Raw genomic sequence first — 21,937 nt, forward strand, 5'->3', positions numbered from 1 at the left:
TCTTTTTATTCCTTTTATCGTCTGTTTATCTGTTTGTAATACCACTTGTGACCGTCCATTGATTTTATCCTTTATATGCGTTACTTTCTTTCTTTCCTTGTGATTTTTCATGTGTTATCTCTATAGAAATAAAGTTTCTTATTATTATAATCCTGAGGACGCTTTGTCAGCAGTTTTAATAGATTTCTTAGATAGTCTTTTATTTTGAAGGAGCATGGGACAAACATGCAGTTGATGCATGAGTCTCTAAACTCATTTTTGTTTCTAAATGTCCTTTTATCACTTTTAAAGTTCTTTGAATTTTCTCATTTGTTTGAAAAGTTCTCTGTAGGTAAAGTTTGATAGTTGAACTGTGAACTGGTTTCTGAACTTGTCTGACGTTGATCGTCCTCCTCTGGTTTCCAGGTTTGGATCATGACGTCGATGCCAAAGGTCAGTTCACTGATATAAACATCATGTTTTTTCATTAATCAATAATCAGATTGATTTCCTGTCAGTGAGTCGTTCATGTCCGTGTGACAGAAAGCACCATCGTAGCGGAGCACAGCACCATCCTGGCAGATCGCACTCTGATTGGTTCAGACTGTCCCAAACACCCGGTGCAGACGCTCAGCCGGGTTTACTGTAAAGACTGTGAGCTGCAGTCCGACAGGAAGGAGACCACACACTGCGCCTCCTCCAAATACACCCCCACCTCCTCCTCCGTGACGGGGCCGAGACCAGGACCCTCAGAGACCGGAGACCAGGAAACATCCACCATCTACTGCAGAGACCGGAGCCGCAAGAACCGCACAGGTGAGCACAAGATACATTTATTATTATTATTATTATTATTATTATTATTATTATTATTATTATTATTATTATTATAGTTAACAGTGAGCAGCCAGCAGCTGTATATGAGCACACATGTTGTTTTATGTTCAACATGTGATTTTAAAATGGACCGTTGGTTAAGACAGTTTCCGTTATGTGTTTGCAATGTGAGCGAACAGACTCGGGATACTTCTATAAAATCTAATCATGATTCGTTCTTTGTCCCAATGCAAACTCAAACACTTTCTTTGCAGCATTTACTTAATGATATGTATAAAAAGGTATTCAGAGTAACTTCTCAACATTATCCTTAAAACAAAACAAAAAAGTGCAGCGATCTCCCAGCAGCATTTCTCGTGAGTTTAACTGAAAATTAAAGACGTAAACATGAATAAAACTTAAATTTGTATTTAATTGTAGGTCTCTGTCCTCAGTTCTTCGTCCAGTCCAGCAGCTGGTTGTGGTGAGGAAAGTCTCTCAGCAGCTGTCCCCTGAGACGACTCTATATTTTAATTATTTAACTGGACACGTGGACGTGCCCGTCGTCATAAAAATGGATCATAAGATGTTTTTATTGCAGCTTCAGGACCATCGGCTGCCTTCCCTTTGACTCTCAGCTCAGCTTGCTCACCGGAGCAGCTCCAGTCTGACAGCAGCCTGCAGTGTTGATAGGCTGTTACTCTTGAAGTGTAGCCAATCAGATGGTGCTGTGGGCGGGACTACAGAAGTTGACCTTGATTGTAGATAACTGGAAAAATAGTGGCAATAATGCTGCTGTAATGTTTTATTGTGATTTCTTCTGAGGGCAGCCGGCTCGTCTCAACGGAAAATGTTTTAGGAATCTCAGATCAGCTGTTTGTCTTTAACGAACCTTTCTTCAGCAGGTGCTCTGGCGTCCGTGTGGGACAGGTCAGCCGCCCACGTGTTTTCTCTGTTCTCTCTGCTTTATAATCAGCTGATGCTGCAGAGACGCCACGATGTGACAGGTAGCAGTCCTGACTGAGCAGGTTTCTCCTGCACCTACAGACTGTCTGTCAGCCGGGCAGGAAGTTAGTTCAGATATCTGAGTCAAAAGGCCCACATGTAGTGTCACGATGATCTCGAGTCTTTAAATTTTTACCCAGAAACATCAGAGTAATGGCAGGATTTTTTTCTCAGTGTTTAATCAAAGCAGATTTTGAGTTAAATTTGAAAAGCTGTCTCAAATCTGTTGATTAATGTAACATTAAAAACCCAAAGAGCTCAACAGCCGGTAATATTCAGTCGGGGTAATGTGACACCACATGATTATGAGATATAAATGTGCACGTTTTACAGAAAATAAGTGGTTCAGCTCAAGTCCCTCCTGTAGAGCAGCAGCAGGAGGACATCTGATTGGCCAGACTCCTCACAGTGTGTAACTGCTGGCCAATCAGAGCTCTTTGTGTTGCTGCTCTGTTTGATAAGTCAAAAGCGTCTCAGTCAGTCTAAATGTCTTAAATTTGACGTCATGAGATGATTTCCTGCCCAGCTGTGATTCTTCTCACCTTCACTTTTCATTTAATACATTCAGGGTGTTTGCTTCCTGAAACATCGACTAAGAGCCTCTTCCTCCTTCTCTCCCTCTTCCTCCTCTGTGGCTCTGCCCACAAATATTTGTATAACTCTGCATATGTTAATCACTTCCTGTTTGTCACCACCTGTTTGAGTCGCTCTCTGGGGTTTCCTGCAGATTGTTCAGGATGTTTCTGTCCTTATTGAAGTTTGACTCTTGGCTCTTGCAGATGTGCTGCAGCTGTGGTTGGACTCCTGCCTGCTGTGTGTCAGGAGCGCTGCAGCCTGCTGCGTGTCTGTGCTGACACACACCTGGCAGGTGTGTCAGGGGCTGGCCTCAAAGGTCAACATACAGTCTGATAACAGACATGGAGGTACTGACTGTCGGAGTCTGTTTGTCGTAGGTGTGGGAACGTACCTGTCCACTTCTATTCTGACCAGGCGCTGGTGTCAAAACCTGCATGAAATAAACTAATAACAGATCTGTTTCTCCTCCTCACCTGGTGTTGTTACCTGTGCATGCTCTAACCCGTCTCTACGTCAGTCTAGCTTCTGTGTCAGAGTAGAGTTCAGTGTGGATACTTCCTGACTGCAGTAGCTGTGTGTGAACACTAAACTGCACATGAAGGCAAAACCCATCCCAAGAGTGTCAGTAGGTTCTTGTTCCTCCAGAACAGCTCCAGTAATCCTGGTCACAGGTTCTCCAAGTCCCTAAAACCTCCTTCATTATTACTGGACTACACACGGGACCTGTAGAACCTCCTTTAGGTTCGCTAAATACTGTTACAGAGATGACAAACACCTAGAGCCTCTTACAGTTGACCTGGAACCCATTCAGTAAACACCAGAACCTGCTAACTGACTGCAACAACTGCCTCAGGGACCACTAGAATCTTCTGAAGGACCATTAGAACCACCTGGAGGAACCTCTATCCTTTTTTAAAGGGAAATTAACTTGAATCTGATGGTGAACAAGCCATCAGTGAGTCTGTGACTTCATTCACATTCTGGTTCACTGTGGTTCTGTTCCGTGATGCTTTGGATCGTCTTGTTTTCCCTGACCTCTCCCTGCTCACCTGCCGTGTTTCTCTCCCAAACAAATGGGCTGCACCCCTTCACTTTGGCTGTTGCCGTGGCAAAATGCAAATGTCTCTGCCTGCAGCCAGTGTTGGTCCTCGGCCCAGAGGACGAGCTGAGGCGTCGTCTGAGTCCTGACTGTGTTTCCTGTCTGCTGCAGCTCGACCCAGTCACTGTGGAGTCATGAACCTGAGGGAGTCCACCAAGAACCAGAGGGAGCTTCATCCCAACGGATCTCTGTGTGAGTTCACACACACACACACACACACACACACACACACACACACACACACACACACACACACACACACACACACACACACACACACACACACACACACACACACACACACACACACACACACACACACACACACACTCAGGTGAAACCTGGTTACAGCAGTCTTTCTTGACTGCAGGCTGCTGTTGGTGTGCTGCTGTTATTTTCATTTTGTGTGCTCAGGTTCCTCAGTGTAGCTCGCCGGCCAGCTTCATTTTCAAGGGTCCGTTAAAGGTGTGATTGAAGTTATTCACAGCTGGTGCAGAGGTCGAGTCTGTCAATGTTTCCTGCCTCGTGTTGTGTGTCTGTCAGTTAAACACACTCGTCCACTGCTGACACCAACAGGTGACGACTGTCAGGAGAAACAACGCTCAGACACGGATACCGTCTCCTCCTCCTCCTCCTCTTCATCTTCATCTTCATCGCCATCTTCATGGTCCTCAGCGTCTTCCTGTTTGTTGGGGCTGATGTGGAGCGCTGCTGTTTTTACAGGTTAACTATCTGATCTGACCAGTGAAATACATGTTTCTCCTGTTATCTGGCTGCAGACGGTCGTCCTGTGTCAGACTGATGATGAATCTTATTTTCTGTCAGTTCTGAACTGTTAATTAAACTAATGCTGCAGTTTCCATCTAAAGCCAAGACTGCATCATTAAGACAGTCTTCAGTACACAAACACCCACTAAGGGAGCAAAATTTCAGTTTCACTCCTCCAAATTTCTCCTCCTGCTTCTTCGTCTCCTCATATGAATCCGTCTCTGACCCTGTTTGCCTCCTCAGCTTCGTGTCTCTCTCGGCTGACTCTCGCTGCAGCGTCAGCAGTTTGGCCTCTGACCAAGAGAACATGTTCATCTTGTTGGAGCGCCGGACGCTCAGCAGGTTACCATCGTATCGCCGTGTTTGTTGTATTGATTGATTTGATTGAAGCCTTGATGGATTCCTCTGCTCCTCCTCTTCTGATGTGCAGCATGTTTGTGTCGGCGCTCCGTGTTGTTTCTCTGCAGCTCGTCCTCAGCTGCTGTGTTGTTGTTCCTCTCGTCTCTGTTCTTGTGTTCACTTCTTTAGTGGATTTGATCAACATGGTAACGTTTCTTTTCCTGCTTGGTGACCCGCAGCCTCCTGCTCAGCTGGTGAAGGATCACTTAATGACTATTTAATGGAATATTTAAAGTGTGTGTTTGTGTGTGTTTAGGTACGACAGCAGCTGATGTGTACAGGTGGCTCAACAGACGATGGCATCACATGACCGCCAGCTTCCTCCTGACTCGGTAAAAACCTTGTCTGTGCGATGGCCTCTTGGCTATAAAGAGGCAATAAAATCAGTGTCGACAGATTATTTCTTCTGCCCAGAATCTGACTTCAAACCAAACTGCGACCTAGTTCTTGTTTTAATCTGACGTGTTGTTTTTCCTCCTGCAGGTTTCCTCTCAGACTGCTCCTGGTTCTGGTCCCTCTGCTGCTGCTCCTCCTCAGTAGGTCTCATGTCTTCACGGTCGGTCATTTATCGGTCCGGCTGCCTGAAACTTGTTTTGTTGAAATTTGCAAATTTGCAAACCCCCAAATGTTTCCAACAATGTTCAGAGAAAATTCACAAGTTTCCTCAAAGGTAACGCTGCGTTTCATATGGTAGTCTGTCACTGTAACTTCAGGAGAGAGTCGGATCCGAACATTACCTCAGAGTTGAGGTGAAGCTCTGAGTGAAGTCACTCAGCAGAGGTTCTGGTTCCGGATCACTGCTGCAGTCGGGTTGATAAACAGGAGTGAAGATAAATCCACTTTTTAATCCCACAAGTTAAAACGTAATCTCTGAGCTCTCCTCCCGTCGGTAAACGGCTCCGGATCGGAGCAGATGTTGCAGATGTTCTCTTTCAAAGGTTTCAGACGCACGTGTTGTTGTTGTTGTTGTTGTTTCAGGTCTGTGTTGGTTCTGTTCTGCCGGTCTGCAGTCTGTCCTTCCAGCTGTCTCGGAGTGGAGGACGGCGGTCCCTGACGTCCCCGCTCTGTCCTCCATCTACAGCTTCATGTCCCCCCAGAGCCAATCAACAGAGGGCGCTGTGGAGGAGATGAGGATGCTGCAGCCCTACGAGGAGCCGATCTACAGTCGACCTCCATCGGCTGAAACAGCATCAGCAAAGGAGGTACTGACACTGCCATGTCACGGTTTATCATTTCTGTGGCAAAAAGGTTCTCTGGCTCCAGCTTCTTCAGCTCTTCTCAGTGTTAGACCATCAGGAACTGAAGCTGTGTCCTAAATTAAACATTTGAAGGTGTCACAGTGAACGGACTGAATTATTAATCTGACATTTTATAAACTGTTAATTGAAAAAGTAACATAAAAAACAATATGGCCTCTGGAAATTGGATATAAAAAGGTGAGATCGTCTTAATCTCGAGGACGAGACGTTTCAGTCTGACATGTTACACAAATCTGAGGTTACTTTCTGTTTTAATGCAAACGTATATGAGAAAAGACTTTTAAAAGGAGCAGTTCACCCAAAACATAAAACCTCAGTCATCAAGTCAGGTGAAGCCTCGTAGTCAACAAAACATTTCTGGAGCTTCACAGTAAAACAGAGTCGCAGCATCCATTATTTTGTCCCTCTTTATTCCACATGTTGTGTTGAAGCTGTCTCTCCTCTCGTTGTACTGTGGCTTTTTTTTTCAAGCAGCTGTTTAAATGAAACTTTCGTTGCTTCACAGGAAGCGTCTGCTGCACCGTCGGCAGATGAGGCGACGCGGCTCGTTCATCTGGAGCAGAGTCTGACGGCGCTGTGGGAGCGGGTGGAGGTCGGAGGGCGGCAGGCAGAGCAGAGACACATGGAGGTGCTCCGGCTGTACACTGACCTCCAACAGCAGCAGGTCTCTGCTCAAAGCGGCCGCGAGGAGGCCTGGCTGAACCAACTGCTGCAGCAACAGCTGGAGCAGCTCCAGGCACGACTGGACGAGGAGAGACGGCAGAGGGAACAGGTCAGAGACGCATTCAGATCAAAGAGTGATCTAAACATGACTCTGGAAATACAATTATCCAAAGGCATGAAGGCCGCGCACACGCAAATCTCCAGGACAAAGGTGACAAATCTACATCCACTAATTTATTCTGGTCATGTCAACCAACATGCTAATGATTTGTCCTGCTGGCCTTCATGTCCTAGAGATTTGTGTGCCTGCTACCTTTTTTTATATATTATACATATCTTTGGGTATTAATGTGTATTTCCTCCCTGTCGGTGTGTCTGCAGACGCGGCAGCAGGATTTATCGCAGCAGCAGGGTCAAGCGTCTCGTCTGGATCAGCTGGAGCTGCAGCTGCAGAGTCTGGCTGCTAAAACTGAGGTACAGCAGCACTTCATCAGCATCTTATTCACTGACTCACTGAAGCTCCAGAGTTTGTTGATCTCAGGACCGTTTGGTTCGTTGTTCTGCAGGAGGTTCAGTGGAGACAAGAAGCTGCAGCTACAGTCTCACCTTCATCAACACTTCCTGCTGCTGTCAGGTGATCTTCCTCCTCATCCTCCTCTTCACTTGACACTCACAGTTGTAGTTTGGTTGTAGTTCTGCTCTGTTTGTCGTTCACACAGACGACAGGTGTGAACACTTAAACCTGTGTAACAGTTTGGAGTGTACTTGTCTTGTAACTTCCTCTAGTGTTGGTGTGGACCGTCAGTCCCATGATGCCTTGCTGGCAGTGGTTGCACGGTTGGAGGCGGCGCTGGAGGATGTCAGACGGGATGTTAAGGGTCTGTCCGGGTGTCGGGGCGGCTGCCGACGACTCGACAGAATCCAGCAGACGGTGAGAGAGGCGACACTTTATTATTAAACTTAACTGAAGCAGTGAGCAGCAAGGTTAGCCTCGTTAGCTAGCCAACCCACGTCTTTTTTTTTTTTTTTTTTTTGCCTTCCCCCAGATCAGATCGCAAAATGTTGAGATCACAGATTGTAAACGTGAAATGCAGAAATGACAAACACTGATCTCTTTACATTTTGAAATTCATTTTTCCAAAAGTACAAACTGAGTTGAAATGAAGCTTTTTGGTTCGTCTACGTTTATCTGTAGACTTAAACTTCACAATATTGTATCACTGAACAAGTTATTGTGAAATCCGTTTAGTCCAGGTTCAAATGTTAGTTCATTTTAACATCTCTCAAATCTGTTTTCCCTTCTTGATCACTGATCTCAATGGGACTGACCTGGTTAAATAATAAAATATATTTTAGAATGACAGAACAAAGTTCAACTAATTGGGCGACAAACGGCAGCTTCACAACAAAATCCTCCTGTTGTTTCGCTGGAGATTTTGATGTGAAGCAGCAGAAGTTGGTTTATTACTACAGAGTCTGAAGTGATGGCACACTGCTCACACTTGAAACTGTTGAGAAATAAGCTTGTGACGTCGCTCTGGTGGACAAACGACTGAATGACGACAGTTTTAAAAAACATTTCTTCTGAGTTTCTCTACTTATCTTGTTATTTACACACTGACACTGATGTCTGTACAGAGTTGATATCTACTAATTTATCGGTTGGGCTGTAATGAAGAAAAATTTCCGACCACAAATATTATCAAAGTTATGATTCTTAAGAATTTCAATAAATTAAAACCCCACTTTCAGAGTCTCATGTTTCTGTATCCCGTTTCCTTTCCCTCGTGTCCTCTGTCAGATTTCTGATCAGGTCTCGGTTCAGGTCCGTGAGGAGGTTCGGACTCTCGTCTATAGTGACCAGCTGACTGGGGGGGGCGAAGCTTCTGGAGACCAGGCCGGCCTCCCAGAGTCGCTGCTCCAGTGGCTGTCTCAGCGGTACGTCAGCGGGGCCGACCTGCAGGCGTCGCTGGCCTCCCTGGAGCTCAGCGTCCTGCAGAACATCAGCCTGCAGCTGGAGCAGCGCCGCAGCGAGGAGACAGCCAGAGAGGCCGTCCTGCACGCCGCCGAGGCTGCTGGGGCCGCCGTGACACACGAGGTGACGCTCTGATATTTATTTTACAGTCGGTAGTTGAAATATTTGACGGCCTTTGACTTTTCCTTCATTGAAGACAACATAGTCGGCGTTGATGAATCATCCAGTCGTCCAAGTCACGAGCAGTGATGCTTCCTCTCTGCTCATCTCTGTAACTTTGTCCACTGGAAGAGATCGTTTTAATGATCCTTCTGTTAAATGGCTCCTCAGATGTTTGTCCTCTAACAGATATCCAACAGTAAACCAACAACAGTCTTATTCATCGAGTTTCCTGCTGACAGTTCACTAATCGCTCGTCTCTTCCAGGACGTCCATGTGATCGTGCAGAACGCTCTGCGTCTGTTTTCTCAGGACCGGACCGGTCTGGCCGACTACGCTCTCGAGTCTGGAGGTCAGAAACCCAGAGTGTTTGTGTTTGACTTGTTTTATAACCTCATGATATGACTTTATTTTGTAATTCTGATTATAGTGTATTTTGTAGTGTTGATGAAAGTGTCTTTTGTAGTTTACAGTAGTGTATTTTGTATGAAGACTTCTGACTGAAACAAAGATTTCCATGTATGTAAAGAAAAAATAACATTTATAAAGATTTGTCTTGTGGAAGTTATGCTTGCTTGTAATGCTACAGCGACTTCCTGTTTACGTAGTTGATTGGACAGAACTACAGATGTTTCCTAGCAACAAATTTACACATGAATAAAAATTAGCTGAGACATTTCTTAGTAGTTTTTTTTATAACTGTGTAACCTGATTTAGTTAACCACTAGTTTGAAAGTAGCTAGTTACAAAGTAACTACCAAACTGTACCTGACAGGTGTGTGTCTGTGGTTGTCCTGCAGGGGGCAGCATCCTGAGCACTCGCTGCTCGGAGACGTATGAGACGAAGGCCGCTCTGCTGAGTCTGTTTGGAGTTCCTCTCTGGTATTTCTCTCAGTCTCCTCGAGCTGTAATCCAGGTAACACACCTGACATCAGCCCCATCACACGACACCTGTGGTCACTGGAGTTATTTCATGTTATTTTACATTTTATTTGACTTCAGTTAGCTTGTATTACATGAGGCAAAACATTAACATTAAAAGATAAGTCCTACATTAGCAGTGTTGGTTCTCAAGATAATTTGGAAACAAAAACAACTTTTGGTGTAAACGTGGATAACATCCAGCAGAACCTGTGTGCCTCCGACCTTCTCGCCCTGTAGCCAGACGTCCATCCAGGAAACTGCTGGGCCTTCAGAGGCTCCAAGGGCTTCCTGGTGATCCGCCTCTCCATGAGGATCCTCCCCACTGCCTTCTCCCTGGAGCACATCCCCAAAGCTCTGGCACCGAGCGGGACGCTGCACAGCGCCCCCCGAGACTTCAACGTTTACGTAAGCGAGACGCTGCCGGCAGAAAGGTCCTGTCTGGATGTTTAGTTTGTGTTTAATACTGATCTGTTTGTGCTCTCAGGGTCTGGATGATGAGAGTCAAGAGAGAGGGGAGCTGCTGGGCACTTACACCTATGATGAGGATGGAGAAGCTCTACAAACCTACCCTGTCACTGTGAGTAATGCTCCACAGAGTCTGTTTAGACCTGATCACAGGTGGACTGCTAGTACAGGTGTGAAGACACATGTGAGATCCAACCACCATTGGGAGGTCTGGGCTGCATGTGACCACATGATGTAATGTAAATTACATGTTTGCTCTCTGTTAACCTGCCAATGTTAGCAGCAGATGTTTGTGAACACACTGTTTCAACTGAGCCAACCATTGAACTAGTAACCACATCACCAGACTCCCTTAACAAGCATTGTGATTTTAAGAGTTGTTGAGTGAGGAGAAACTTTTTCAGCAAATGTTCTACATGAAGTTTTTTCTTTTTGTCCCGGTGATATTTATTTGCATGTAGAGTAGGGAAGTGAGATCTGATCACAAGTGGTCAGTTAATTAAATTGATGAAGCTCTGGAGCCCAGAGAGCACACATGAATATGCTATCATTTTTCTTAAAAATGTCTTTAACGTCATTAAATTTACACCCAAAGTGTGACAATACGCTGATGACCCCAAACTCTTCCTGTGATTTCAGCGTTTGTCTTATTCTGCCTGTTTTTTTTTTTGTCCTGGACAGGAGGAGAGTGAAGGAGCCTTCCAGATCATCGAGGTACAGGTGTTGTCCAACTGGGGACACCCAGATTACACCTGCATGTACCGCTTTAGAGTACATGGGACGCCCCGAGACCTCTGAGGATGCTGAAGAGACGACATCAGATTATTTAATGCACAGTGTGGAGATGTCCCCCCCAGATAACTGCTTCAGCCACCTGTTGCTAACTGTGCCTGAAACACTGAACACTTTTCTTTTTTTGTTTTTAACATTGAAGCCGTACAGCTGAAGATTGGCGACTGATGGCAGTTCTGGATTCTGGGGCGTTTGAAAGAATGCAGACTCGATGTCACTCCAGTCTTTCCTCTTTTCAGAGTTTCTTCATTTTCAATATTTCCATCCTGCTGGAGCAGGAGACAATTCTGTCCTTTCAGACCAAATGTTATGTCCGAGTGATGTCATTTCCTGTGGAAAAATGACACACTGACAGCTTTGATGTGATGTGTAATGTTTCTGTCAATAGTTAATATTTTTTTATCAGTGTTGTTTTGTGTTTGCTGTGTTAAAGGTCACATGGCCGTATCGTTTTTGGTAGCTATATGAGACCACAATCAAAGGGCGGCCATTTTCCTCAGAAGTCACACACAATGGGGATGCTGGGATAATGTTATGCTGCTGTGACGTATAAATGTCCGAATCCGAAAAATGTTTATTATTTCACCACCTCCTGATTGATCAGCAACTGAACAGGCGACAGAACGTGAAAATCCAGAAGGACATCGGGTCGTATTTCAAGGTAAAACGGCAGATTTGACAACCCGTCAGCTAACGTTAGCATTCCACCACCGCCTTGCTAATGTTATTATTTTCACCTTCAGGCCCGATTAAATGTTTCCATCATATTGTGTAACAATGTTAGCTTGGAAGTGGTTCAATGCTAACATTAGCAAATGGGTTATTGAACATGTTGTATGACCTGATGTCCTTCTGGATTTTCTTCCAAGTTACTGATCAATCAGGAGGATGTGATGTGAAAATGTGCCTGACTGCCTACATCTGTAGGACTGGACACGGCAGGACGACATGAGTCTCCCACCCTGAGTGTGGCGTCTGGAGAAAATGGCCGCCACTTTAATATGAGCACACAGTTGTATAGATATTTTTAAGCAGTTTGTGTTGATGAGCTGGAAATCATCTACAGTTTTGGTTGTAATAAATATAATATAAATACTTTGTGGTAACGTCTTCTTTGTGTTTAAGACATTAACCAGAAATCACATCAGAATTGTGTCACCTGGAGAGGGCGGGACTTCTACTTGTTGAATCTGAATGGGCAGATCAGTGTCAATAACAGTGGGAAATGTGTGGAGGTCTACACTCACCGGAAATTATACGGAAGAAGCGTTTGTCAATGTAGGGCACTTTTTAAAAAAATGTCAGTAATAACATCAGCTAGTTGATCAGCATGTTTTCAGTACAGGGCCAGGTGTATTATCTGGACCAGCAGCCTTATTTGTATTCACACTCAGCAGGTTTTTCTTGTATCTGCTGTGGTCACTGACGGTGGCTGGCCCTCTGGAGGCGAAGTGGACTTCACAGCTGAGGCTTTGTTGAGATCAACGCCAGCATAAAGTGTGTTCAGCTCATCTGGCAGTGTGGCCTCACACCTGATGGGGGCGCTCCTGGTTTTATAGCCTGTGATGTTCTGGATCTCCTGCCACATCTTCAGTGCTGTTGGTGTTGAGCAGTGTTGGTAACGTTACTTTTAAAAGTAACTCATTACGTTAATAGATTACCGCCATTAAAAAGCAACTTGTTACATTACTGCGTTATCTACTGAGAATTGAACGTGTTCGAGTACTTTAGAGTCAACAAGAATGACGGTAAAACCTCTTTACGACTCGTCAGTTATATTGTCCAGACAGCGTGTAGCCATCTGTACATGTACCTTTTGCTACTTCTTTACGGCCCACGATCGGTAACTCTTCAGCCTGATAATAAGAATGACAGACACAATATAACATTCACAGCTCTTTATTTAGCCAACAATCTGACAGCGAAGTGGGCAGAGGCAGACAGTATTAGGCACAGCTGTTTCACTGAAAACAATGTGGTGATACTGGCAGTAAAATGCTGACAAACAGCCCCAACATACATAAAAATATAAAAGATATGTACATCTACAGGGAATCAAACTGAAAATGTGCTTTTACAAGCTCTCTAGTCCCCGATGAAAGAAAATGTTAAAAACTGAAGGTGTATAGGGGCTTGGGTTTCAAGTTATTCAGTAAAGACAAACCAAAGATAAAGAAACCAAATAAACCTGTTGACTGGTGACCTCTGTGGTCACTCAGCTGGGCTGAAGAATAAACACAACTTAACTAGAATGAAACGGGGCCTGAACAGACCAGAGTTTCTGGCTGATGATCTGTCAGGGACCGAGTCAGAATGAGAGCGAGTCCGACCTGGGTGCCGTTCCCCACCTTCTTAAGCCTTCACACAAGGGCGTCGTCACTCCCTGATTGGCTGGGAGGGAAATGTCCCCAGCTGCTTCCACTCATTAATCAGGAGTCAGTCTGTCTCCACACCTGCACACAGGTGATCTGAATCCACTGCAGTCAGTCCAGAGCGATTTTGAAATTCAGCCCCAAACAAATAAAGATAGCGAGTCTTAATCAGTGGGACAGCTGCAACAATACAGCACGGCTCTTACAGCGAGTATATGGTGTTTGAAAATGGATCCAATGAACCCGGAAACTATGAGCACTTACATAGAAACAATGAAAGTGAAGGGCTTTGATTTCTTATTTATTCAGGCGGCGCCAGAATCAACACAAATTAAAGTTCCTTGCTGCTTTAAATTGTAAAGTAACTAAAGCTGTCAGATAAATGTAACAGAGTAAAAAGTAAAATATCGCATTCTGTCGCTGTATGTGATGCTAGCTAGCGTGTAGCGTACAGACAGGTAATGGCTGAAAATGAATGAACTTTTCTTCTAATATCAAACCGTGGACATGTTTGCATTGGCCCGACCTGACTTCCTGTACTGGCACTGGACATGAGGCATGGTACAGAAGACAAGCTCCTCCAAATACTGAGTCATAAATGAGAGCAGGGAAGTAATCTCTATGTTGTGTCAGCTGTAGTTTAAAGGGAACATCTGTGTAAAAATGTAACATCCTTCACTGAGCTGATGGACGGTTGATGAGCTCTTTGGAGGTCCTACTCTGCTGCCTCGCCTGCTTCCTCTTCAGCTCCGGGAACACCGAGGTTATAATGATCCAGCTCCATGTTCTGCTGTGGACCCGGCTTCTGCCCCCTGGTGGCCTGGAGAGACATGACAGCACACACAGTTCAGTACACACAAGCCAAGTGCTTCATTTGAGCCGGACCTCTCATCAACAGAGCTGTGAACGTTACCTGATGGGTGACACAGAGGACAGTGATGAACAGCAGCAGAGCCAGCGACAGGAGGACCAGTCTGATGGCCCTGACGTAAGAAACTGCTGGACCTGATGAAACACGTTCAGTCATCACATCGGATCACATGACATCATGAGTACAACAGCTCTCATTAACTTCAGATCCTCTAAAAGCACTGAAGTCACTTTAACTTGTCGCTGTCTGATTCAGTTCTTAGAGAATCAGTTCCTCTGATCCTCTGTGTGTTTTCATGTCAGTTCCTCTGGTTTTTATCTTGTTTTCTATTCCTGCTGGTCTCTGACAGTTACCAATACAGTGTGTTATGTGACTGAGGCTCACCTGAGCAGGTAACCTCCAGGAAGAAGGAAGACCACATGGGTGATACGCACTCCCTGAGAGCAGATCCAGACTGAACACAGTCAGGACGTATCTTCCAGGCAGATTTGAGTGTGGATTCATTTCTCAGTCCTGTTGAAACAACAGATCCACAGTGCAGCTCTCTGCAGACTACAGCTGCTGACGTCAGAGTCCAGTTAGAGTCATAAACTGGCCTCCAGTCTCCCTGTTTCACCTCCAGAGCTCCTGCACAGCGACTGGATCCTCCCACCAACCTGAGAGGTTCTGGACAGAGACAACAGAGTCATCAGGAAAAGAATAAAGTGAGTTTGAGAGGAACAGAAATGAACCAAATCAAAGCTGCAGCTCCTCTTCTACCTGAGCAGGTGAGTCCAACAGCTTTTCCAGGTGAGCAGGTGTTTCTACCTGAGCTCCTACAGTCCAGGAGAGCAGACTCGTTGCCTTCACACTGGAACTCTTTGGTCAAACCCTCCACTTCTCCATAGAGCGCCCCCTGGAGGACCGAAGGAGCCCCACAGCCGAGCTCCCTACAGACCACCTCTGCATCCTGCTGGTCGAAGTCGGCTTCACACACTGAGGACCACCACTGGTCAGACTGGTCAGACTTGACCTCCAGTCTGCCTGAACACAGACTGTTCCCGTTCACCAGCCTGACAGAGTCTGCAGAGAGAGAGAATTACACAACTGATCTTTATTTGTGACTTTTGTAAGAACCGGGGGAGTATTCCTGTTCGTCAGCGAAAATAAACGTGTTATTGTGTAACCCCCAGATTCCCTCAGGAACGCTCTAGACAGCACTCGTGTTTCCAGCGGCTGCACCACGGTGAGTGTCATCACTCTCTGCTCAGCTCTGAGGAGGATACAGTCTATTTCCAACTGCAAAGCTTTCATTGCGAAGCAGCATCACAGGAAACGCTGTGTTTTCAGCAGCAGTAACTAAACACGACTCCTGAAACAGCTGAAAGTGAACACGATGAAACAGTAAAACGCAGCAGGTGTTTGAAAGAACAAACAGGACTTTTGTAGCTTCCAACTGAATCTCTCGTCCTGAGAGCTGAACACGCTGACTTAAAAACCTCTTTCTCTCAGGTTTCCTACACAGACATGAGTCGAGAATCGATTTGAGGGGGGACGGGTGTTTGTTACGGGTTGGCTGCAGTTGCGAGACACTATCGCTGCCCTCCTGGACGCGGGGCGACCCGGCTTGGCCTTACTCCAGAGCAGGTCCATCACCAGCGTGGCTTGGCGCAGTAAAACTGCTGATGGAAAAGCAAATCAGCGCAGCTCAATTTTACTTGGTGTGGACTTGGTCCGTTCTGACATTTTGTGAACCCCAGTCACCCGTTCAGAGCTGAGCCAGGTGTCAGAGTATCAGGAACTGACCTTTACATTTTGACATGTGGCACACCTTTGAATAGAGAAGCCAGCCGTCCCAACTGGACTGCACACTGCTTCAAAACTGTTCCCATTTGTCAGCTGGGACTTTGTGGTCCTGGTGCTCCATGCTGACACTTTGGGGTCAGCTTGGTCAACTCCAGCTGAGAAGATCTGTTGGGCTGTCAGAGCACCAGGATCAACAAGTCCCACTCTGACAACATGGGAACATTGATTTAGATCAGTTTGTCCCGTTGCTGAGCCGACCTCTGGGTCTCAACACTTGAATAAGAACATGTTAACTCAGAACATGTCACAGTAAATTTATACTAAGAAACTGGAAGGTCATTGCCATAGGTTATGTTCCTGGTAGGCTTACCTGAGCAGGTGATCTTTATGATGGAAGAAGAGGAACCTGATGACAAACACTCCCTCAGAGCAGATCCAGACTCCACACAGCCAGGACTGATCTCCCATGCAGCTCTGTTGGAGGACTCATTTCTCAGCCCTGTTGAAGCAGCAGATCCACAGTCCAGCTCTGTACACATGACATCTGCTGACGTCAGAGTCCAGTTTGAGCCAAATACTGGTCTCCATTCTCCTCGTTTCACCTCCAGAGTTCCTGCACAGTGGCTGGATCCTCCCACCAACCTGACACGCTCTGAACAGAAACAAAAGAGTCATCAGTAAAATAATGAATGAACCAAATCAAAGCTGCAGCTCCTCTTCTACCTGAGCAGGTGAGTCCAGCATCTTTACCAGGTGCGCAGCTTTTTAATGATTCACCACACAGCTGAAAAGTGTTGCTTTTACCGCGCAGGTATCTTGAACCCATCTTGGCAAAGTTTTCACTCAATATAACCTGACAGCATGTTTAAGGTTAGGATTAGCTAGCTAACAGCCACGTCACAGTCCACAAATCAGTATGCAAATAATGGTCCATGTGTCCTGTTGTCACCCCGCAGCCAATCAGAAGACTCACAACAATATCTCACTGCTAGACTCTGAAACATGGTTGTTGATCTAACAGCTGATAAAACTGATATGTAGAGATTGATCCTAACACCAATGGATCAGTGAGGTGCTGACATGTGGTGTCACGATGATGGACTCTGTCTACCTGAGCTCTTAGTGCTGTCACAGAGGTTGATGATGAGGTTGTTGACGATGTGTCGGAGCAACTCAGAGTCGCCGACAATGTACACATGAGTTTCTTTAGTACCAGAGGCGATGGACCTCAGCTCACTCTCTCTGGCATCGTTAAAACCTGAAAGAAAAATGTCGTTTAAATGAGACCAAAACAAAGAAACCTTTTTGTGTGGCAAACTATCCAAATGATGGTTTCCAGATGTCAAACCTCAACCTTTGACTGATGGTTGTTCATTTTTAATCTCATTTATTATAAATCATATCTACTTTACATTACTGTCGGCTATCTGCTGAAGCCAACCAATACTTTCAGCTTCACGTTCCTCCTCCTGGGCAGCTGTTGGTCGACTATTCAAGTCAATTTTCAGAGACTTGAAAAGACTTGAAACATGGTGACTTCATTTTCATTAAACATTAACTGATATAAAAGACAAATGCAGTGATTTGTGCATCATGAGGGGCAAACTTGAAATAGAGAGCTTTTAGATCTCATCTTCACTTTCCAGACTTTTCTGAGGCTCAGCTGCTTTCTCCCTGTTCAAACTGGAAGTCACTCACCAACAGTGTAGACTTCGATGCCGGCGTCCTTCAGCTCTTGTGATGGAGAATCCACCAGGTCAGAGGATTCTCCATCAGTGATTAAGACAACAATTTTTTCAGAGTCTGATCGCATTCCCACATTTAGTTGAAAGATGTTTTGGAGGATGTAGTTCAGAGCAAGTCCTGTGTGACAGAAAAAAGACGGCTGAAAAGAAGAGTTGAGACGTTGGGGTAATTATTTCTAGTACTCTGTCGAGGGAGGGAATCTATTCATCCCTGCTCTCTATATACTGTTCAATATAAACCACGAACAGGATTATAAACACTGAATCCTCGAGGTGAATCTTTTTGTACAAATCACTGAATAATAACTTTCTAATAGTTTCTGGCCTCGATGCAACCAGAGCCTCTGTTCCCAAAGTCCCTCAGGGTGTGACCACATCAATATAAATCACCTGTATTGGTAAATCCTCCAAGTTGTCGTATCCTGGATGCGTCTCTCAGCAGGGCTTGTTTGTTCTGGTGGGTGTTCAGGTTCCAGTGTGTCGTTGGTCGGGAACTGTACTGAACCAGAGCTGCAGAAAACACAGAGCAAAGTGTGAAACAACAAGGACACACTGACCCAAAATGAAGGTGATGATGTTGTAGCGTCTCACAATAATGAAGCTACTACAGGTTATCCAGGTTTATTGCTTCAGTCACACACAGGCTACTGTCAGCTGTAGACAGCACACAGCTCAACGTCTGGTTACTGTAACGACACACATTAACAGTTAGCCTCGATTCCCTCGCACGTAGACTGACACATGTTCATCATCAAGCCGGACGAGATAACAACCCAACTCTCTAACTCTCGGTCAGTCACAGGCACGTTATCTTTCCTACATCCTGTCTGTTAGGTAACGATGTGACTGACGGGCTTCAGGCCTCCAGGAATCTCACATTACGCCCTGGCTTTTCTCTGACACCTTCAACAGCCGTGACTCCATGAAGCATTTTGAAGAACATCGCATTAGAAATTTAATGGAAACGGTCAAATTAGAAAAAACTTCCACCGATTCACAAAAAAGTTTGAACGCTCGCTTGAGGTGGTTTTAGTCTTTTGCAAATCAGAGTTGATGCACAAAATGTTTGATGGAAGCAGATTTGCAGAATGAACTCGTACGACGTAGCGAACATTAACTCACATGATGATCAGCTGTTCCATGTTTCACATCCACGCCTGACCTAACCTACACCGCGTCATCCTCTGATGAAGTTACGCTTCATGTAGCCGAGTTCACTCACTGAAAACAGTTCATGGAAACAACAGATTCACATTTTGTATTTGTATTTATTTTGGTGACATTTGATGGACACATGGCTGCTGAACTGAGGAAACTTGGTAACTCAGAACTGCATTAGAGTCCTTTAACTGAACGTAGCTCAGCACAGTAACCTGTGGCATAACCATTAAAACAGCATGTCTCTCAGTCCGTTGCTATATTCTTTACAAGAAGACACAGTGATGTTAATTAAACCAATTTAGAGTCAGTGAACACAGTAATTAATTAAAGATGTGTTCGAGTCTCTCTAACAATAATATAATATTGTTTTAATTACAGTATCAGGAATGCACGATGTGGATGTTTTTCAGCCGATACGATAACCGATAATTACCTGACTCACATAACCGATAATAGAAACCAACATTTTTATGTTCTAAGAATAAATTGCTAACCTGTAGTTTATGCACCTGAGTGTGAGGAAGGCTCAGATGAAGTGAGCAAACATGGTTAACTTGATATTCCAGCTGTGATCAGACTTTTTCCTGTAAAACCCTCCAGTGACGACATGTGTGGCTCCACACAGCTGCAGCAGTTTGACGTTATGAGCGTGACATCAGCGTGTTTGTTGTTTCTTCTTCTCTGTGTTTATTGGCCGCTCGCAAAACAACTGTAAAGGTGCATACCGCCAACTGCTGTTAAAGATGCTGCACTTGTTAAGTCAGCAAAAGCTATTTGGTTCTTGATTTGGAGAGGCAAACCAGGCAAATGTTTGGGGCCGCCCAAAGAGTTTAGTGAAAATGGCCCCTGATGAACTCATATCAGCACATTTTACAGTAACAACTATAAACCCCACATGAGTACTAGTGTTAGAACGAACGTTACCAATCTGGACTCTGTCTGGGCCGATGTCAAAGGCGTTGACTATGTCAGTGACGAAGGACAGGACGTGTCGAAAGGACTCAGGGCTGATGCTCCCGGAGCCGTCCACCACCAGCACGATGTCAGCCTTGGCTGAGGTTTCACACTGAGCACCTGCAGGAAAACAGAGGATTGTGGGATACGTGTGAGGATCAGTGGGTCAGAGTAGACCTGCCTGTTGTTTCATCACGTGGTGGAATAAATGTGTAACTCAGATGATCTCGGGCCACTGCTGGTCCTGTCATCTCGTAGGAGGCAGCTTCAGCTTCAGTGCTACAAGAAAGTGAACATTTCTCCAAATGTAGTAAATAAGTAACTTATTGAAACCTTGTAGTGAACTAACACATGAAATATGGAGCAGCTGTTGCTCAGGGGTAGAGCCAGCATCTTGTTATTGGATGGTTGCTGGTTCGATTCCCCTGGTCTGCATGTCAAAGTGTCCTTGGGCAAGACACTGAACCCCAAACTAGTCCTGATGTGCTGGTCGGCACCTTGCACGGCAGCCACCACCATCAGTGTATGAATTACTGTAAGTCGCTTTGGACAGACGCATCTGCTAAATGTAAATATAGTAGTACTTTATTTCTCGTACCTTCTTCATATAAAGAAATATGTGCACACATGAGATTGTAACACTGCAACTCTAAAGATAACTGATAAATGTTGCACTAGGCTTGCTGTAGTAGTCGTGTTCCCGGTGTCACACGGCAGTCGGGCTTACACAATTACATTACTCGCCCACCGTCTCCACCGTCGTTTTGTCGACGCTGGACGTTACCGTGACAAACTGGAGGCGTCTCCTCGGTGCAGCAGAGTCACATTTCACTTGTAGCGTGGACAGTTTTGAGAGCTGACTGACAAGGTGGTGTTTGAGGAGCATGAAGAAACAGGAAGTCACTCACACAGTCCGGCTGTATGTGTCCGATAACAGGAAGCTGATAACTGAACTCTGTCCTTTCATTTATTCTGCCTCACCTGCAGTCATTAATGTGATACATAACTGTAGGAGATATAATATTATGTTTTCATTTTTTAATATCTCTTGTCAAAGTTCCTACTTAATGAACCTGTCGTTTTCTAAATTTCCTCTGAATTAAACGTCGGCTTAAAGCTTTTCATATAAGCAGGACCTGTTCTGGCACCTCTGTGTTTAAGGTTTGCTTGTGTTGAGAGGCAGGCTGTGGTTTGTGGTCTGTGTTAAAATAACTGCTCAGCTTCAGCAAAGATAAACCAACATCGACTTTTAGCGGCTTTAGGAAACAGGATGTGATCAGTATCTCTGGGTCAAAGTCAGACATTTTGTTGATCCATCATCTGCATTTATCTTCATGTTCCCTGTCGAGTTGTATTTACCTTCAGCCCCGAGTCCTGAGGAGGAAATCAGACAAGAAAAATATTAAACTGAATTTTGATGGAGCTGAGCTGTGAGCTGAACAAACACTGTCAGTGAAAACACAGCCAGTCATCCTGAGGCAACACCATTTATTCATCCTTCATGACCTCATGATTTATGATTACTTATTTGAGATTGAGTGTTTTCCATTTGAAAAAGATGTGTCCTCTCTGTGATGCAAGAACGATATTTGTTTCCTGATGTCAGGTTACAGTGATTCCAGTAAGTTTTAGTGACATTTTAGCAAAGAGTTTTAAAAACATTTTGATGATGATCAGTAAATGGTTAGATTATGTTGGACAGAATTATCACGACATGAAACTTTCTATTTTTACAGTGAGGTTCTGAATGCAGCACTGTGACTATAATTCAGTGTTTTCACAGTGAGGTTCTGAATGCAGCACTGTGACTATAATTCTATAATTCAGTGTTTTCACAGTGAGGTTCTGAATGCAGCACTGTGACTATAATTCAGTATTTTACAGTTTTGCACCTTTCACACATCACACCTGTATCATGAAAGCAGAATCCTACCTGAGCTCCACAGCATCAGCAACACCATCAGCAGGTGATCCATATCCAGGTCGACCGTCAGCCTCTTCTCGTCTGTCTGTCGTCTGTGCTTCTCGTGATAAAATGTTGTTTTGTCTTCTTCCTTATCTGCTCATTAGCCACCGATGGCGACATACAGGCTTCTCAGATATGATGCTGCTGCGGATGTAAAAAAAAAAAAAGCCAGTTCATGCAAATTATTTGACCAGATTTTGAGAT

At 44.9% G+C, this 21,937-nt stretch overlaps 2 protein-coding genes across 6 annotated transcripts in view; one reads left to right on the top strand and one right to left on the bottom strand.

Moving 5' to 3' along the window:
• Window positions 1-11,974, top strand: part of LOC311250650 (uncharacterized protein) — a 15,524-nt gene extending 3,550 nt beyond the window's left edge. For 2 of the 4 annotated variants that reach the window (XM_084342513.1, XM_084342514.1), the window contains exons 4-21: window positions 406-432; window positions 523-795; window positions 1,701-1,802; window positions 2,580-2,723; window positions 3,587-3,667; window positions 4,899-4,974; window positions 5,126-5,178; window positions 5,621-5,844; window positions 6,407-6,673; window positions 6,946-7,038; window positions 7,131-7,198; window positions 7,351-7,495; window positions 8,366-8,662; window positions 8,966-9,050; window positions 9,499-9,614; window positions 9,860-10,027; window positions 10,107-10,199; window positions 10,769-11,974. In XM_084342513.1, the coding sequence (XP_084198639.1) occupies window positions 406-432; window positions 523-795; window positions 1,701-1,802; window positions 2,580-2,723; window positions 3,587-3,667; window positions 4,899-4,974; window positions 5,126-5,178; window positions 5,621-5,844; window positions 6,407-6,673; window positions 6,946-7,038; window positions 7,131-7,198; window positions 7,351-7,495; window positions 8,366-8,662; window positions 8,966-9,050; window positions 9,499-9,614; window positions 9,860-10,027; window positions 10,107-10,199; window positions 10,769-10,885 (2,429 nt within the window). In that variant the 3' untranslated portion in view covers window positions 10,886-11,974. The remainder of the gene's footprint in view (window positions 1-405; window positions 433-522; window positions 796-1,700; window positions 1,803-2,579; window positions 2,724-3,586; window positions 3,668-4,898; window positions 4,975-5,125; window positions 5,179-5,620; window positions 5,845-6,406; window positions 6,674-6,945; window positions 7,039-7,130; window positions 7,199-7,350; window positions 7,496-8,365; window positions 8,663-8,965; window positions 9,051-9,498; window positions 9,615-9,859; window positions 10,028-10,106; window positions 10,200-10,768) is intronic. The other 2 variants (XM_084342515.1, XM_084342516.1) reach the window with 2 other exon arrangements.
• An 808-nt stretch (window positions 11,975-12,782) lies between these two features.
• On the bottom strand, window positions 12,783-21,754 carry LOC311250653 (CD5 antigen-like). 2 transcript variants are annotated; one of them, XM_084342520.1, is made up of 11 exons: window positions 21,701-21,754; window positions 21,127-21,141; window positions 19,738-19,887; window positions 18,043-18,162; window positions 17,606-17,770; window positions 17,019-17,165; window positions 16,278-16,559; window positions 14,882-15,184; window positions 14,507-14,788; window positions 14,165-14,256; window positions 12,783-14,071 (listed from the first exon to the last, which is right to left on the bottom strand). In XM_084342520.1, exons 1-11 carry the CDS (start codon window positions 21,741-21,743, stop codon window positions 13,967-13,969), a joined length of 1,704 nt encoding a protein of 567 aa, XP_084198646.1. In that variant the 5' UTR covers window positions 21,744-21,754; the 3' UTR covers window positions 12,783-13,966. The 2 variants fall into 2 exon arrangements, with proteins under 2 accessions (XP_084198646.1, XP_084198647.1); XM_084342521.1 differs by lacking the exon at window positions 14,882-15,184.
• Between the last annotated feature and the right edge of the window lie 183 nt (window positions 21,755-21,937).

This window comes from Pagrus pagrus (assembly GCF_965226575.1).
Source record: "Pagrus pagrus genome assembly, chromosome: 21".
In the NCBI taxonomy this organism is placed as follows: Eukaryota; Metazoa; Chordata; class Actinopteri; order Spariformes; family Sparidae; genus Pagrus; species Pagrus pagrus.